This window comes from Pyxicephalus adspersus, chromosome 12, assembly GCF_032062135.1.
Source record: "Pyxicephalus adspersus chromosome 12, UCB_Pads_2.0, whole genome shotgun sequence".
NCBI lineage: Eukaryota > Metazoa > Chordata > Amphibia > Anura > Pyxicephalidae > Pyxicephalus > Pyxicephalus adspersus.
The window spans coordinates 13,803,780-13,822,051 of NC_092869.1; the positions used below are offsets into that span (position 1 = coordinate 13,803,780).

Here is an 18,272-nt window from a genome sequence, read left to right on the forward strand (position 1 = left end):
GGGTATCCGTCCTGCACACGAGCGGGCAGGGAAGCCCCGTTCGTATGTTCGGATAACCTTAACCCAGGGACTACCAGTACTCATCTAAAGTAAATCTAACAATAAGTTTTTGCTATTGTTTGAGTTTTAACTGTTACGTTACCCCACTGTTCAATTTGCCCACCAGTTAGCCTGTCAGTGTGGCAAGATTCCAGGGTTGCATTTATTGCTGAGACGTAGAGCAGATAATACTTCCTCTGTATTAGGTCCTCACTAACTGGCTTGAATGCTCAGTTAAGAGAAAATGCTAAAAAAAAAGTGCAAAAAAGTACAATAATTCACTTTAAACAGCCAGTCAAAGATATATGATTAGGGGTACTGCAGTACTGTTTGCATTGCCCAATTTAGTAGCCTGTATCCATTTTAGAAATAAAAGGTTTAAAAGCAAAAAAAAAAAAAAAAAAACTTACTCTCATCAATGGCAGACTTGTTCTCGGCATGGCTTTCAATATCTTTAGAGAACCACTCGTTAAATTCATCATGAGAGTCAAACAGTGTAGGCATGATAAAGTGCAGAAGTGCCCATAGCTTGAAAAAATATTGAAACACATTAACAAATTTATTAATTAAACAATAATTGCTTTTAAGGGGAAATAACAGCCTATTCACGTTTCATAACATAAAGTCTACCTCAGTCTATCTACCTAAAGCCTATGTTTATTATCAAAGTTGCAAAAACTTATACAAAATGGGGTCAATGGTAGTGGCAATATGTGGCAAAAAGGGACAACTTTAAACCTATTATTTATTCATAAATAAATAATTAAACTGCATAACCTTAATATGCTGAAGTTATACCTTAAAGAAGCAGTAAAGAGGCATTTAGGGAAAAGTGTGAATGTGGAAATATTGACACCGGTGACAAAGCAAAGAAAGGCAAGTTTGGTTAAATTATTGTGAAGAACCTGCCTGCTCCCAATTTTTGTTGTAGTTTTAGTTATGTTTTAAGTAGCTTTTTAAGGTCAAGACAACAACAAAAGTATCTAGTTGTAAACTCGAGAACTCTGATTTGCCAAAAGTTATGAATCTTCATTCAAAAACACTGTGTGAGTATTCACTTCTCTGTGCACATGATTAGCTACACAAAGTGAACAGAAACCGTTTTTTCACACAATTTTTTAAACCGAGGTAAAGATTCCCAAATTTTTCATTTTTTTTTTTTGAGATTCATAATCACTTTAAATCAGCATTAATGCCGCTTGTAAAAAATCATCCAAAATAATTTTTAATACTGCACTGCCACCTAGTGAGGATTAAATATACTGGTTTTCAATAGTTTAACATTTACTGCAAGTAAAACACGTTGACATGCAGACTTGGCTTTTACAGCAGAACTAAACTTACAAATTAAAATATTAAGCAGGCTGGTCCTGTATTGCAAAAGGGTCAGCAAGGACAAACTCACCAGTCAGTTTGCAATATTTTCTATATTCTGCACTGAGCTGTGCATCTGCAGCTCTGTGTAAAATGCACAGCTGACAAATTGGCAGCAACTGCTTGATGCTGTCATGTCAATATGGAACAATGAACAATAAATGAGAAATAATTCCAGCCCCTGCTGAATCTATTTCCCAATAAAATAACAGCAGCTCTGAAGGCAAAAGGGGACCAACCCAGTACTGGCAAGATGTATATAGTAAAATTGGCTGATTGCTGTCCTCAATAATCTCATACTTTCCTGTCAATTGTAGGATTTATGTAAACAAATTTTCACAATGTACAAAAATAGCAGATTAGTTGACTTCTCACATCTTTCAGTCTCAAGTGCTGCATTTAACATACCTCAGCCATTGTGTTTTGAATAGGAGTGCCAGTTAGCAGAAGTCTGTTGCGACACTGAAACTGTAGCAGAATCTTCCACCGGACACTAGAGGTTTGAAAAATAACATTTAGTGTTAGTCAGCTTCATAAGGACAAAGATGGAAAGAGAAAGTTGTAAGTTAGATGGAAGAGGTAAAATTAAGTGAGGCATATTTAAGTACTCAGAAATCACTGAGCATTAAACTGGACAATGTATTTTATTATACTAACATTTTTATTTTCTTTGGAAAATAAACAGTACATACCTGATAAGTGGAAAAATAAATTTACACTAGCAATATAACCCCAAAATAATAGCTGTCACCGAGGACAAACCTAAATATTCTGTAATTTTGGGCACCCTGGGGGCAGCAAATTTGCACATTATTTTAGATTTATCCTAGATAATGATCCCCTCCAATGCTGCAATGTCAGTACGCACCTTGTTTCTGGGTTCTGTGTCTCTGGCCTGCCTCTTGAATGCTGGACAAGGCTTAGGTAACTTCCCTGTATGTGGACTGTTCTGTGCCAGCAGGTAGTTTTTGTGCTGTGCCAACAGGTAGGTACAAGCATTTATGACAAGAAAGACATACACAGTCTCTTCTGTCATAAAAAAAAAGCCAGCATGTCGACATTTTAAAAAATGTTGTTTTGCTTTAGGAATGTATGCATGTAAAGATGGACTATAAAGCGGAAGTAAACCCAAAACAAAAAAATCACACATAACTTTAAACCCGCAGATCAGTCTATACGTCGGGAGGTTTCTTCCATTGGGTCCCGCGTCGTCCCAGTATCTGTCTCCGGGCATGCGCAGAAGGAGCAGCCAAGAGTCTCATGGGATATCCCGGAAGAAATCTGCGCTCCCATTCATTCTTGATCGACTAGGCCAGAGGTAGGCAAACCTTTGTGGCCACTAGGCCATTTCAGGGGTGAGCAGGAGCACACTCTCTCCAGTAACGCCCTAATGACTCCACCCCCACCAAGAACCCCCCCTGAAGGGAAATCCCTCTCCTCCCTATGCATGGCGGAGGAAATGGATTTCTCTTCAGGGGGCATCCCTATTTACCCCAGCGGCTGAAGTGTTAACGCCGGCCGCAGTAAATAGGGGAGCCACAGCAAGAGAAGGCTCAAGAGCTGTATGCGGCTCCGGAGCTCCAGCGGATCCAGCTCCTGGCTGGCAACCCGCAGCTCCGGATCAGCCAGGGGGCTTTAGGCCGGAACAAATTACCGGCTAGGCCAAATCTGGCTTAAAGGCCGGAGTTTGCCGACCTCTGGCCTAGGCGATCAAGAATTAAAGGGGTGGTGCTGCATCCTTAATTCCTTTTTTTTTTTTTTTTTTTTTTAAAGGGTGTTGAAATACACTAACAAACAAAATTTTGCTTTAAAAAAAAAAAGGTTGTCTACTCTTTTATGTAAAGTAAAAATTCTGAGTTTAGGTAAGCTTTAAGTTTCATGTTTTAAAGTATAACAAGAGAGAATTAAGTTACATCTCTTCAGGGCCATACAAATAGTATAGGTAACAATAACAGGGCTGTCCATGTAAAAAAAAAAAAACTTATCGAGGTAAAGATATAATAGTCTGATTTCACTTGTGCCCACTTCTTATGAGTGGGGGCAGGGGCATCTCTGAAAAATAATGTATAAGGAGCAAATATATAAAACCAGATGTAATAAATAGTAGTGCAGCCTTTTTCCAGGGACTAGACAAAAATAAATGATAAACACCACCTTATCTTTGCCAACCTTTAATATTAAATTTAACTAAAATTTATCACAGGGGGTATGACAACCATCCTATGTGATAATATAAGTCAGGACTCTTCGTACATCCGGAGACATCCAGAAGAAAGACCCTACTGAGATTCAAGATCCCCAAATCGGATGCCTAGCTCTGAACAAAAAACAGCACAGCAATCCAAAACAGTACCTAGAACTGCTCTTCAGGGCCTGTGCCTCATCCAGCACCATATATTGCCATTTAACCCTCTGGAAGTATTTCACATCCTGCACTACCAGCTGGTAGCTGGTGATCACCACATGGAAAGGAGCTTCCTGTGTATACAATGTTTTCTGTTGGGTTGAAAAAGAAGAGACAATGGTGATCATTTTTTTGAAAGCTTGTAATTGTTTTTTTTTATAAATATTCTAAAACAAGATATATATTCTTACATTTTAATTTAAATGGCTACTAACTAGTATGCATTTGTTGCATAAAAATGTTTGTTGTAACCTGTACTATATTTCTACCAGAGCAAGGAAGCCTAATTTTAATGCAGGTCACAAAACTGTGCCATAGAAAGCTTTAACTTATGAAAAACAGTGAAAGATATGTTAAATAGAATCAAACATCAGATTAGTTTAATATCCTTCCCTGCATGAAGAAAAAACACTATAATATAAAACTATATTTTAGCTAAAACATTCAACATATAAGTAACATATAACAAACTAATTTATTGTGATTTTGTGATAGCAGAGCTTTTTTGAAGAGCCTTTTTTGTTTTGCTGTAAAGAGTGCATTCCTATCATGGACAGTGTTTGCAGGATTGACAGGTGAAAGTAAACAGAACAGAAAACATATTTTTTGAAATGTTATATTTTTGCTTTTGGGTTTATATGCACTTTAATAACAATCATATTGCACCAGCAATTTCTAATGATGATTGTTAAGCAAAATGTATTGATGCTGGTATTTTCCAAACTCTGCAACCTCACCCACCTTGACAACTCACCATTTCCCCTTTCTGATCATAACCTTATCACCTTCAACCTATCAAACCCTTGCCCTCCCTTGCCACATCCCAGACTTGGTCAATGGCAGAGAGATATCGGTAACCTTGACCACAACCTTTTCTCAAACTGCCTTGCGCCCCTAACCCCCTCTCTCTCCAAAATCAACTCCCCAGATGAAGCTGCCACCATGTTAAACCACTTTCCCTGGCTTTGGATAATGTTGCTCCTGCTACCTTCCGCTACCCCCGCCCTGCCAACCCCTGACCCTGGCACAACAATCACACCAAACAGCTGAGCGCAAGTGGAGGAAATCTGGCCTCAGAGCAGACTTCATGGACTAGAAAGCCAAGCTTTGAAGCTTTAACACACAATATTTTCTCCACAGTCATTTCCTCTCAAGCTTCCAACCCACGCAACCTCTTCTCTACAATTAACTCTCTCCTAAACCCCACACCTGCTCCCCCCACAACATCCTTCTCTGCCCAAGACATTGCCACCTACTTTAGAGATAAATTATACAAAATTAGACATGATGTCTCTGCCCACCGAGCCACTCCAACCATACCAACCCCTTCCACCTGTAAATCATCACTGGCCTCCCTCAGCCCTGTTACTGTGGACAAAGTATTAAATCTTCTCTCATCATCTCCGTCTACTACCTGTCCACTTGACCCATTTCCCTCTGATCTACTCCGTGCCCATTCCTCCACTCTGGCCCATGCCCTAACTGAACTATTCAACCTCTCCCTTTCTACTAATAAATACCCCTTAGCTTTTAAAAATGCCATAATTCTCCTTATCCTAAAGAAACCCTCACTGGACCCCTCCCTACCCTCCAACTAACGTCCTATCTCCCTTCTCCCATATGTCTCCAAACTTCTTGAACCCCTTNTCTACTAAAGACTCACCCATTACCTTAGCACCAACTCTCTCCTTGACCCCCTCCAGTCTGGTTTTAGAGCTGCCCACTCCACTGAAACAGCCCTTACTTAAGTGGCCAATGATCTTATCAGAGCTAAGTCTCAAGGCAACTTTTCCCTGCTCCTTCTCCTTGATCTTTCCTCTGCTTTTGACACTGTTGATCACCCACTTCTAATACAAATCATGTGCTTCATTGCTATCAGTGACACTGCTCTCTCTTGGTTTGCTTCCTAACACCACTACTTTGCTAACACTACTGTTATTCGGCCCTCCCCTCAGGCACGTTGTCTTGGTGTCACCTTTGACTCGGCCCTCTCATTTACCCCCCATATTCAGAACATTTCCAGGTCCTGTCACTTTCACCTACGCAACATCTCCAAAATCCGCTCCTACCTGTCCCCTGAGACCACCAAACTCCTTGTACATGCTCTTATCATCTCACCTCTGGACTACTGTAACATCCTTCTCTCTGGTATTCCACTAACCCGACTCTCTCCTCTACAATCTATCATGAATGCTGCAGCCAGACTCATCTATCCTTCCCTCCGCTCCTCTTCCGCTGCATCTCTTTGTAGTTCTTTCCATTGGGTTCCATTTCACCTTAGAATCAAATTCAAGCTCCTGTGCTTTGCCTTCAAATCCCTACACAGTTATTGTCCCACTAACATTTCTGACTTGGTAAAAAAATACTCCCCCTTCCGCTCTCTCGGCTCTTCCAATGACCTACTAATGACTTCCTCACTCATAACCTCATCACATGCACGGCTCCAAGACTTCTCTAGAGCCCCAACTCTCTGGAATGGTCTTCCTCGTTCTATTCGGCTTGCTCCTACTTTCTGCTCATTTAAAAGAGTACTCAAAATCCATTTTTTCAAACTTGCCTACCCATCTTCTTCTGTCTTTTGAAACCATCACTACTTCCCACCACTACATATCTCCCATCCTATTGGGTGTGAAAATCCCCCACCTACTAGATTGTAAGCTCTTCGGGGCAGGGTCCTCTCCTCCTGTATCACTGTCTGTATTAGTCTGTCATTTGCAATCCCTATTTAATGTACAGCGCTTCGTAATATGTTGACGCTATATAAATCCTGTTTAATAATAATAATGCTTACCTGGCCCCAAAACTTCCTGATGACTTTTCTTTCATGAGGGTTGCCCCAGTATGGCAGCACCTAAAATTTTAACACAACACCACAAAAGAAAATTTATATGATAGTTGAATATAATTTTTTTTACTTGTTACCATTATAATCGAGTAAATATAAATTTCCATAGAAAAGCATTATATAATTCCCACATGCAGTTAGCAGGTGGCAAGTTCTAACAGTATCAGCTTTTGGCAAGATTTTACTACTGCTGTTCTATAAAGATTATATTAATATTATATATTAGGACTAGGGAATGAAAAAGACAAGAGATCACAATGCACACTGAGAACAGAAAGCAAAGCATGCTTAGCAAACTGGGCATTGTACATTTATCCCAAGATAAATGTTTATTGGTAAACTAAAGATTTTATATAATAAATGGATACCTGGTATAAATGATAATGATAAAGTGTTAAAGATGTAAAATACTACATGAAAAAAATGTTTATTTTAATAGCATGATTGCAAGTATAATGAAATTTTGCTCTTCCTTACCTTAAACCTGGACACAAATCTGGAAAATTCCTGGTGCCAGTTGTTCAGTGTGGAGGCAGGTGAAATAATCAAAAAAGGACCCCAGATATTCTCTCTCTGTATAAAGAAACATGAGTGAAGGTTGTTATGTTTTTTTAATAAAATAACAAGTGGTCACAAAGAACAGACATCATTCACATGTGTAAATGACATTTTCTAGATAATTAAAGGACACTTGACTTTGCATCCACAAACCTTTATTTGTTTTAACCTTTATTTGTTTTGCTTTAACCTTTAAAGTTTTCAAGGACAAATTGTGGTAGCCAAAAGAACAAGAGGAAGTATTTAAAATGACCCGTATGTTCTTGGATAGCCCTTGAAATAGTGGGATAAAGCTACATACACACGTGCAAAAATTGTCGTTGGAAAGGTTCTTTAACTGTCCTTTCCAACGACTAAGGACTGCACGATGCATGAACGAGTGCTGTACATACAGCACTGTTCTGCTCTATTTAAAGGGCAGGGGGAGAACGACAGGGTGGCTCCCCCCCCCTTCGCTTCCATTAGGATCGTTCGTCGTCCGTGAATCTGCCAGGACAGTCGTTCAGATGATGGACGGCGGGGGATGTACACACGCCAGATTCTCGTCCGATATCGGCCGAGAACCATTGGACGTGTGTACCCAGCCTTAGACAGTACACTGGACCATGCCCTCCCTATTTGTTTAATGCCAACTCATAATGCCTCAATGGGGAATAAACAAACAGGCATTTGGCAATAAAGGATAAGAAACAGCTGATATTCCCAATAATGTTTTTTGCCTGGCTGTGTTTGGCTTTGTTAGAAAATCTTAGAATGTCCTATTTATTTAAAATTATTGCCCTCCTTTGTTAAAGTTTGGGAGAGTGACCTGCTTGGCACTGCAAAACCTATAACATACCTGTTATCACATTCAACATTATGTAATTTGTGACTGAAACAAATAAATACATACTGAAAAAGCCCAACTGCGCTAATTATTATGCATGTTGTTTTACTCATGGGTCAACTACAATAACCTTACCTCTGCAAGATGTGCCAACAGAGCAATGGACTGCACAGTTTTTCCTAAGCCCATCTCATCAGCCAATATTCCATTAATACCCTCAAAGTACAAAAATATGTTATAGCCATAAACTACTTGATTTGAGTTTGTGATGCAACTAATCAATATTTGGAGTCTGATAAAGAAAAATTGTGAATATTACATAGAATACATTTCAACATAAAACAAAACTCTAAAGTTATAGGAACTTTAGTTGATTAGGGAATGGATAAAAGTAATCAGTTTTAACCATGGTTAAAAAGGTAGACTGAGACAGCAATAAAAACATGACAGAGGTTCTAACTGTTCCGGGCTCTACCGAATAAAATAGGGTCACAATATAAAGTACTTTTTGTTAATCATTAAAGTTGAAGCTTAACAATAAATCATTAATTTACATATTGGTGTGAAGGAATTATTCATTAGGCAATAATCATCATTGCCTTACCTGTTCATAAAGATTTGCCAGCCAGTTCATGCCTTTTAGTTGGTAGCCCTTAAGTTTTCCATTGAAAATTGTGGGCTGGGGAATATCTTCTCCTGCTCTTATGGAAGGATTAGCCAGACTGTAACTTTCTCCAAAGGTTGATTCAGCCACCCTTAAAGCTGCTGCTCTGCTTTCCTTGGCATCTTCATCAAAAGACTTTGTCTAGAAAGAAGCATATTTAAAAGTAAGTGATGGGCGATTTATGAACTTACTACATACATACTAATGCTCATACAGTGGGACCTGACTAAAAAAGTAAAATTCACAAATAATCACTACAATTTATTTTTTCTTTCCCTGTCTAATATTTTTGTTTCTTTATGGCAGTCTTTCAAAGTACCAGTTTAACCTCTAGATGCTGGTAAGAAATTATCATGGGGATTTCAATGTGTGGGCACCTTTTAAAAGGAATATGAAATTCTATATTCCATATTAAGGATATGTAAAGGCAGATTCTTCCTATATTGGGGGCTCTGCAGAGTACTACAAAGAAGTAGATTTTTTTCCTAAATAACATAAGTAACATAGCAATGCAGTAAATACATTTTTCGCTGAAATCATAACCAGGTTCACAGTATAAAAAAAATGGTTTCCCAAAAGGATACAACAACAAATGAAGCGATACCTAAAAAAGGGCCACTCAAAAACAACACCAATAGAAATCTCACCTGTGCCTGGTGTATCCTAAAAGCCTCCTCTGCATTCTTCAATGCTTGAGATTTGAAATAGTCACTGTCTGAAATCATAAAGTTAAGCAGACTAAGCCTAAGTCATGATACATTTATGTAAATTCTAAATTCTGGAAAACATAAAAAAATGGCAATTTGTATGGGCAAAAAATCAAAAACAATTGTTCTGCTATTTTTTTGTATGTAAGTGCAATAACAGGTTCAACAAACATTATAAGATTTTAGTCTTAAAGCGGAAGTAAACCCAAAACTACCCCAAAATAAAAAAATCACTTGCCTTCAATCCCACAGAGCAGTCTATCCATTGGAAGATTCTCTCCATCGGGTCCCGCGCCGTCCCAGTATCTATCTTCAGGCCGGCACAGAGGGAGTGCCAGGCGCCTCCATCTTCTCCTCTCTTCTTCTATGTTCTTATTCCTACATCGAGATGCTCGAGCATGCACAGAAGGAGCAGCCAAGAGCCTCCGGGATGCAGGATACATTCATTCTTCATCGCCTAGTCGATCGAGAATAAGGGGGGGTGCGGCACCTTTTTTTGTTTTAAATGGCGTTGCACTTCAAAAAACAAAAACAAACAAAATTTTTACTTTAAATAAAAGGGTTGTCTATCCTTTTATGTAAAGTGAAAATTCTGAGTTTAGGTACCCTTTTAACCATCAACTCAGTAATGGGGTATTGCCCGTGATCTATTGCCTGACATTTCTCAGGTTAAAACTTCTGCCATAATTTTTCTGTCTGTGATCACAAAAGTTCTTCCCTCACTTTTTGTCCCTGTGACAGAACCAAAATTGGGAAAGTGCCTCCATTGGTGTTACAAAGACAGTGACATCCTTCTGCTCATCGTGCGCCCAACAGATTGCCACCAGCTCCACATCTGCACGCCTGGGCTGCACCGCGCTAAAGAACGGAGGCCTGCAGGTGCCTACACAGACAGCATCGCCTACGTATTACCACTTGCCCTTCCAGGACCAGGCTTGCCACGCGGCTGTAACTCTACACAGGGTAAGACAACTGACCCCGAGATGACAGCATATCCTACTAGAGAACAGAAGGAGCTGCTTCCTGCCACCTGGTACCTCATAGTTAGAAGCTATAACCCCTTCACAACATAGAATAAATGTGTTTTAGTGCCCCAGATTTCCCATAATTTTCCCAGAAAGTGATGGATAACCTTGTCAACAGAGAAACAGACAGCAACATATACTATCAATATTTGTTGCTGTGACAAAGGCGACCATCAAGTCTCCAAAACGTTGTATCGATTGGTATGGATAGTAAAGATGTCAGAAATGTTGAACAGCAATATTTTTTCTAATTGGATCTGTAGGCTGTCACAATTGTCGTGCCCCACATACTTGTTTGTTTTTTCAAGAGTTACTGGATAGTATAAAGATGATTTCAGCAATAGAGCCTCTGAACCTTACACGCACTAAAGCAGAATAAATAGTTAAAAAACGCACTAAAACCAAAAAAAATTGTTTAGGCTATAATTGGGCTTTCAATAAAATTTGTAACGGTGGTACAAGTCAAGTGAAAGTTGTCACAAAGAAAAAATAAAGCCAGATAAAGGAAAATTATACAGTGCAGTCTAGATGTAATTTTTTACCACAGTACATTACATTTTTCACATATCAGTGGTTATTCTTGTGGTAGAAATCTCAATCAAAATACCAAATGCAATAATCACTGTCATGGTATGTTAGTAATGTAATATTTCCATACCATAATCTTCCTGTATGATACATGAAGAGGCACTTCCTGCATGTTGGGGGGTTGAATGGTCCTCCAGCTTTCGTAAAATCTCCTCCTGTACTTCATCAGGCCCAGATTCTGGTTTGCGGCTGACAAAGTGAGCATATAACTCTGTCTGTGTTATTAAGAAGTTCAGTTTTCTCTGCTGCCTTTTAGCCTGGTTAAAAACCAAAAAAAGAATATTACTGAAGAAAAAACCTTAAAACACAAATCAAACTACATACAGACACACAATCAGTGGAAAAGGAGTACTGGAGAAAAACTCCAGTACTCCCCAAAAGGGTTTAGCCGGTTGCTCCGCCCAGCTGCCGTGCCTCCCCGGCAGCTCTAATGTTCTGAACGGATCTCAGTGAGGCTGCTTTGTGCTCAAATCTAGAGGATTGCTGCTGCCGATGAGAGGTTGGCGGGGAGCACAGCCTTGATGGGAGTGGCACACAAGCAGCCTGTGCCCCCATATCTTATACTACGAGCTGGGATTCCTATTATAAAAAAAAGCTGGTTCTAAAATGTATCCGCCCAAGTGGGCGTGTACAATGACATCAGCAGCAGCAACACTGATAGAAATCACGGTGTACAAACCTTCATATCTTCTAAACTGTATGTCGTAATGACTTGAAAGTTGCAGGTTACACAGGGGACCCTCACAGCCACTAGTAAAATAGAAACTCCCTAGCTCCCTTGCAAGATATGGGGGTGACAAATTAAAAAAGTATGAAAATACAACATTGGGGGGTTGCTGTTTTAAAGGAAAGTGCGCCTAGGAGTCCCAAATTGAAAATGCAAATTAGGGAGCCCCAGGACCACCTAAATAGCAAGGAACATTGGGGTTGGGTCCCTGAATGTATACCTACCAGTTACAATTCTATAACTGTCATACTACGCTACTCTGTCTGCTTCTCTTCTTTGAACCCCGATTTATCTGAAGCGGCAGGGTGTATGAAAACAAAAATATAGGTGCAAGTGGGGGACCCCTTTGGCTAAATCCCCTTTATGATTTAATTACTATAGCGTCATTGGAACAAAAAAAAACTCTGCCCATCAAAATTCACTGCCCTGCCCTGTTACACATTACTGCCAACTTCTAACACTTGAACTCCAATTCCCTGGAATAGGGAGGTGTAAGAAACCAAAAATGTGTGTGGAAAATCTGTGGCTACAATCCTCCACAATTTAATCACTATGACATCATTAGAACATAAACTCTGTCCACTAAAAGAAATGGGGTCAAGATACTGGAAGGGCACAGTGATGTGTAACAGGTGAGTTTTGATGGACTGTTTTAGAGAAATAGGGGTTCAAGGTAGAGAAGCAAACATGGTAACATAGTATGACAACTATAGTTCTGTGAAAGGTATATTTAAATTTAGGGACCCCACCCCAATGCTTCTTACTATGTAGGTGGTCCTGGGAGTCCACAATTTGCATTTTCAATTATGGGCTCTTAGAAGAACTCCCACTATAAATATCACCTTTGTCTTGTTACAGGTGTGTAGAAGATAATTTTTTGTTTTTACCATTTTTTTTTTAAAACACCCTAAAAATTATTGTTATGTATTAGCATTTATAAGGCTTTTCATTAATCACAATATTATTGATGAAAACGGGTAACATTCTAACATTTTAATGTAATGATACAATATAAGTGAGTTACCTTTTTACTGTTTGTTAACTGTAAATTTCGAGCCGAGACCTTTTGTTTGTAAGCCTGAAAAAAAAGAAATTATTACAAATAATACAACAAAAAAAATTTTGAGTTCTTTTTGGCTTAACTGTTTGCTTTTAAATGTATAAACTTAAGCTGCCCTGGTCTAAAGACTTCTAGGAATTTGAGGAAACACAAGTACTTAACATATGTTTTCTAAATGATCAGCTGGTCGTCTGCTCCATTTTTCCTAAAATGACACACATCCTGAAGGGAACAGGAACATCACAGCTGGATGTCCCACAATTTATAACACACAGCAGATAACCTCAATTCAGGTTATACAAGCAAGCTTTCAGGTTGTTTATTTGGGCCACAGTATTAATGCAGGAGTCAGAGGTCAGGGAAAACCACTAATAAAAAATATCAATGAAATACATATGAAGAAACCATTTTACCTGTTAAAGGATTTTTAACTCTGTAAATTTAATTATGAGATTTACACAGCTATACCTATAGCACAGCCCTGTTCAGTAGTGCTTTGTCGTGACCTTCATGGCTTGCGATCAGAGGTTAGTCAAAAATTAAAAGGAGACTAATGGAATAATTTCTCTGTTCTTCTGCTCTCATTAGCACGTGAGGACTACAGCACAAACAAGTGGCACGTTAAGCTACTTCTCCTTCTGCTGTATGGGTACTGCAAGTGGCTGATTACAAGTATTATTTAGCTAAAACTCTATGCATTTTAAAAATACATTTTAAAATATATAAAGAAATATAGAGATTAGAACTAGGTCGGTGGTCGCCAACCTTTTGGACCTCACAGACAACTAAGTCCATAGAATCCGGACCGCACATGCCCGGGGAGCCGTGTGTCACTCAAATGGGAGGAAAAATATCCCCCAGAGTGACGTCATGATGCCAAACCTACCCACTCTCCCATCGCATAGGAGAGTGGGCAGGTTGTGTCCATACAGCGGACATGGTCCATGGCTCACCTTATAAGGCCTCTTTACCAGATATATGGGAGTCTAATAAATATCATATTGTAGAGAATATAAATAATTACCACAATTTGCTCTCTCTACCTACCTTTGGCAATTCTTTCTTCACAATAGTGAGCCAGACTTTTCTACGACGAGCATTAAGTTGTTCTAGTGTCATATGCTTCTTTTTCACTATAGGAGTTGGGGCATCATGAGAGAACTTGGCAAAAACTTTAGTATGGTGGTGCCTATGAGGAGACTCATCTTCAGAGAGATCTTCTTCACGCCGCCTTCGTTTCTTCACTTTTTTAAATTTAGCTTTAGGATGCAAAGGGCAAGAATGGTAATTTTTCAAATTGCACATAGATTTAATACACACAGTAATGAATCAGTTAGGGATCTAATACAAGCAGTAATATACATTTGCTTTATATCACTTTAAATACAGCACATCCCAGTTTAGCCTGCTGAAGTACAACACCCATTCATGGGGTGATAAAAGTAAGTTGCGCAAGTAAAAATGTATGAAACATATATTTAAATTATTATTATTAAACAGGATTTATATAGCGCCAACATATTACGCAGCGCTGTACATTAAATAGGGATAGCAAATGACAGACTAATACAGACAGTTTACTGTTTTCCTTCAGTTTAAAATAATTTTCCAATTATCATTTAATTATTAGGTTGTATGTTTTGTTAGAATTAATTTCATTTTTTCTATACTACCATTATGTTCTGTCACTGTATACCTGGAAATATGATCATTAGTAAAGTACAGAGCTTGCTGCTAAAATATACAGGGCCTTTTAAAAATTAACAGCAGTTTGTGGTAAAAAAAAAAATGTCCATTAAACATTTAGAAAAATATTTCACTTTGCCTAGATACCGAAACTATTTGATATATGATAGCTGACAGCATGCACCTTATTGCAAACCAGCTGTCAAATGTAGAAAACAGATAAACATGAATTGCCTTGGGTAACAGTGCCTGGCAATGCTATTATTTGAGTATACTCAAGGGAGTACTTATACTAGTATAGATCTATTTGATGAAGTGTAATCACATCCATTACTTACCTTTAACCACTTTCGGCTTCTTTTTAACTTTGAAAAATTATACAAACTTCCCCTTTCAACTTTTGGCTCTAAAGAGAGAAAACATGATGATAAGATCATCTAAGACAATGTACAAAATAATGACAATAATAATACTACACTTTTATGTGGTATTTCACATTGTTTAGGCATACAGTTTTCTTTTCCAACATTGTATTTATTCACAGAATGTAGCATTGAGTCTTCATTTTAAAATAAAAATATATTTTGAACAAAGATACAACCACATATACATGTGTTAGGAGTTGCAGGCTTCACTGTGGCTGCAACATTTACCAGCAAGGTCATACTAATGGGGACATGCACAATTTCATATACATTTCCGTGCATTGGTGAACATGTCGTACATTGAAATGTAGAACACAATTTAAAGAATAGTGATTATTATACACTTAGATGCATTTAAAGTTTAAAACAAACCTGTTTGTAGAACTCCATTGAGCGAGTGAACAGGTGGCAGTCCTGGATTACCATCTCCTGGTAGCTCTCCAAGCAGGGGTGACATGGGCTCCTCCTTCACCTGCATGGAAGGATCCTCAGACTCTGTAAGCAGGGGTGTCTCATCCAAGTCATCCTCACTTTCCTCACTAAATGTGGTGTAAGCATGTTAGGTCATAACAGAAGAAGTTCAAAACATGATATAAAATGGGCATTGTCTATAATTCTTGTTTTTTTCAATTATTATGTAAAAATTTCAAGCAAATTATTTATTAAATAAATCATATAAACTTTATTATTTTCTATTCTAATATGGGTATGTTTTTACTGCCTTGTGTAAATAAACAGCAATGAAATGGTTTAACTGCAACAATTCCTTAAAACAAACTGATGATAGGTTGGAAATAATCAAATGAAGCTTGTTTTGTAATGGGTGGCTGAGTTAGAAACTTTTAACAGCATCCCCTTGTTTCTTTCATGTAAAGCTTTGGACAGAGGAAATTCTTTGTTTTTGTTCTGATACATGATAATGGATGAACTAGTGAACCTGTAAAAATTATATAATTCCCATTTACCAACTTATGTAAAGTAAAGTAATAATCAAATTCATAAATGTGGCAAGACAAATCTAGTTTGTATCAATTAGAGATATATTTTCAAAATCAACTCCAGAAGAAAACAGCATAATCAACATTGAATTACACAAATGGGAACTGCCAAACTCTTGTAAATGTTGTTTAGCAGTACTTGTGATCTAGATTGCCTACCAGACAGCAGTTACATTTGATATGCATCACTTTTCTTCAGTGGAATATAAAGTGCACAGAACTATCAGACTGACAGCATTGTGCACCATAACAAGGCCTGCCTAGTTTACAGTACAAACATTCTCTTTTCCAAATCAGAGTAATGTTATAAATGGAAGCTAAATGGAAGCTATTTATAAACAGGGAATATGACATTACTTCAGAAATTCCCTCATGGGAATCTTCCAGGTCCATGTGTTTCAATAATAAATTCCCAAGAGGGAATGTTTGAGGGAATATCCCATTTCATAAATACAGCTTTTATTACTTGGTTCAAATAAAATACATTCAAATATAAGTAACTCACAGTTGAATTGTTGTATTTTAAATAAAATTGCTGATGGTGTGCTGTTCCTTGTGTGCTTGTAGCCACCCCACCCCCCCCACCCCCCAAAAAAAATAATGCTCCAATATGATTTTCAAACTGTTCTTCGAATAATGTGCACACAACAGCAAGTTAATTAAAAAAACACATAATTTCTTCACATGCATTTGAATACCTGGAGATGTTTCTATTGAATATAGTAGATGTCTGGCGGAGAAACTGGTCCAGTCGCAGGGAACGCTCCAGGTACTGGAGGTAGAGGGGCTTTGCAAGGTCTGTGGAACAGCCATCCTCTGTGGCTTCTAGCTCTGCGGCCATAGACTCAACCTCTCCTCATACAGAATGTGAGCCTCACAGAGCTCAAGGCTGGGAAAAAGAGAAAAATTTACTGTAAGAAATTAAAAAAAAATCTACTTGCAAACAAAAATAAGAACAGATCCACAGAAAATGTAAAATCCAAAGGTACAGTAATAAATGATAACATAGCATTTCCTTTCTTAGTATTTGTGAACAACACTGATAAACATATTTTAAATACATAATGAAAAGTAGCAAAGATGGAATCTAGGACTGTTAACTCACATTTTTTATACACAGTGCCCCAACTGAGGTGATTTTTTTAAAGATTTAAAACAAAATATAATAGGAAGCTAAATTATTTGTGCACCTTCCTCGATAGGAGTGGTGAATATAGGAGTAAATGAGCAGGGCTTTTATATCTTTTCCACAAGCTTTTGTACATAAAGCAATATACTGTCAGTCTAGGGCAGGGGTCGGCAAAGTTTAGGCCAGATATGGCCTAGCCCGTAGTTCGTTATGGCCTAACGCCCCCTGGCCGATCCGGCCTAATGCTGGCCGGCAACCCGCAGCTACGGGATCTGCCAGGGGACGTTAGGAACTAACGAAGCCGGAGCTCCGGTGCCGCCTCCTTGCTGTTGCTCCCCTATTTACCGCAGTCGGCGTTGATACTTCCGCCGCGGTAAATATGGAAGGCTCCCTGAAGGGAAATCCCTCTCCTCTGCAATGCATACGGAGAAGAGAGATTTCACTTGTTCCCTGGTGGTGGGCGGAGCCATCAGGGCGGGACTCACAGTCCGGCCTAGTGTGCTCCCGCCCACCCCGAAATGGCCTATTGGCCATGAAAGTTTGCTTGGCCCCTGGTCTAGAGGACTACAGACTGAGTTAGGCAAGGCAATCTATTGAAGGGCTATCAATAATGTCAACATCTAAGAGGTGGCAAAGATGACAACACTGTAGTAATTACACTGCAGAAAGAGGAGTTTTCTAATAAAGCCAGTGTCAGTGCTTTTACCTAAACAGACTTCCGCTTTAAGATAAACTCAACTAAAGATACTACAGATTTAGTAGGCTAAATGTAAAAATTGCTCTTGCCCACAAGAGGGTGGGAGAGGAAGTTGTTGATGTAGGCTCACACAAAAGTGTTTGATTTGTTAAAGTTACCCAACTCTGGACAAGATAGACTATCATGGGAGACACCTGGGTGATCCAGCAAAACTGAAAAATATTTTAAAAAACAATGTATTATTTGGCAAATGTTTTCAATCTTAGACCAGATAATTTTCAAGATCACTAAGGTTCCCCCATGACAGTTTATCTTCTCCATGTCTTGAGAGCTTAATTAAATCAGGCCCAAAGTGTTATTTCACTATTTCAAACATATTTTAACACAGTGCATGCCACATGATGGCACGTATAGTTACCCTAAAATAAGAAAAGAGTTACCTGCAGAATCATCAGCCAAAAGAAAAAAAACTACACTAATTTAGATGCCAAGGATTGGTAGAATGCAAAACTTTTCTGTG

The 18,272-nt window shown here is 38.6% G+C and overlaps 1 protein-coding gene across 1 annotated transcript in view; it reads right to left on the minus strand.

The window, feature by feature from the left end:
• The window catches only part of INO80 (INO80 complex ATPase subunit), a 77,600-nt gene that overhangs the window by 43,305 nt on the left and 16,023 nt on the right, over positions 1 to 18,272 (minus strand). The window contains exons 2-16 of the mRNA XM_072428759.1: positions 16,625 to 16,815; positions 15,301 to 15,467; positions 14,842 to 14,909; positions 14,651 to 14,702; positions 13,865 to 14,076; positions 12,782 to 12,835; positions 11,101 to 11,287; positions 9,358 to 9,425; positions 8,651 to 8,851; positions 8,182 to 8,262; positions 7,140 to 7,235; positions 6,609 to 6,668; positions 3,767 to 3,909; positions 1,822 to 1,906; positions 450 to 567 (exon numbers count right to left, since the gene is read on the minus strand). Of these exons, the coding sequence (XP_072284860.1) occupies positions 450 to 567; positions 1,822 to 1,906; positions 3,767 to 3,909; positions 6,609 to 6,668; positions 7,140 to 7,235; positions 8,182 to 8,262; positions 8,651 to 8,851; positions 9,358 to 9,425; positions 11,101 to 11,287; positions 12,782 to 12,835; positions 13,865 to 14,076; positions 14,651 to 14,702; positions 14,842 to 14,909; positions 15,301 to 15,467; positions 16,625 to 16,767 (1,735 nt within the window). The 5' untranslated portion in view covers positions 16,768 to 16,815. The remainder of the gene's footprint in view (positions 1 to 449; positions 568 to 1,821; positions 1,907 to 3,766; positions 3,910 to 6,608; positions 6,669 to 7,139; positions 7,236 to 8,181; positions 8,263 to 8,650; positions 8,852 to 9,357; positions 9,426 to 11,100; positions 11,288 to 12,781; positions 12,836 to 13,864; positions 14,077 to 14,650; positions 14,703 to 14,841; positions 14,910 to 15,300; positions 15,468 to 16,624; positions 16,816 to 18,272) is intronic.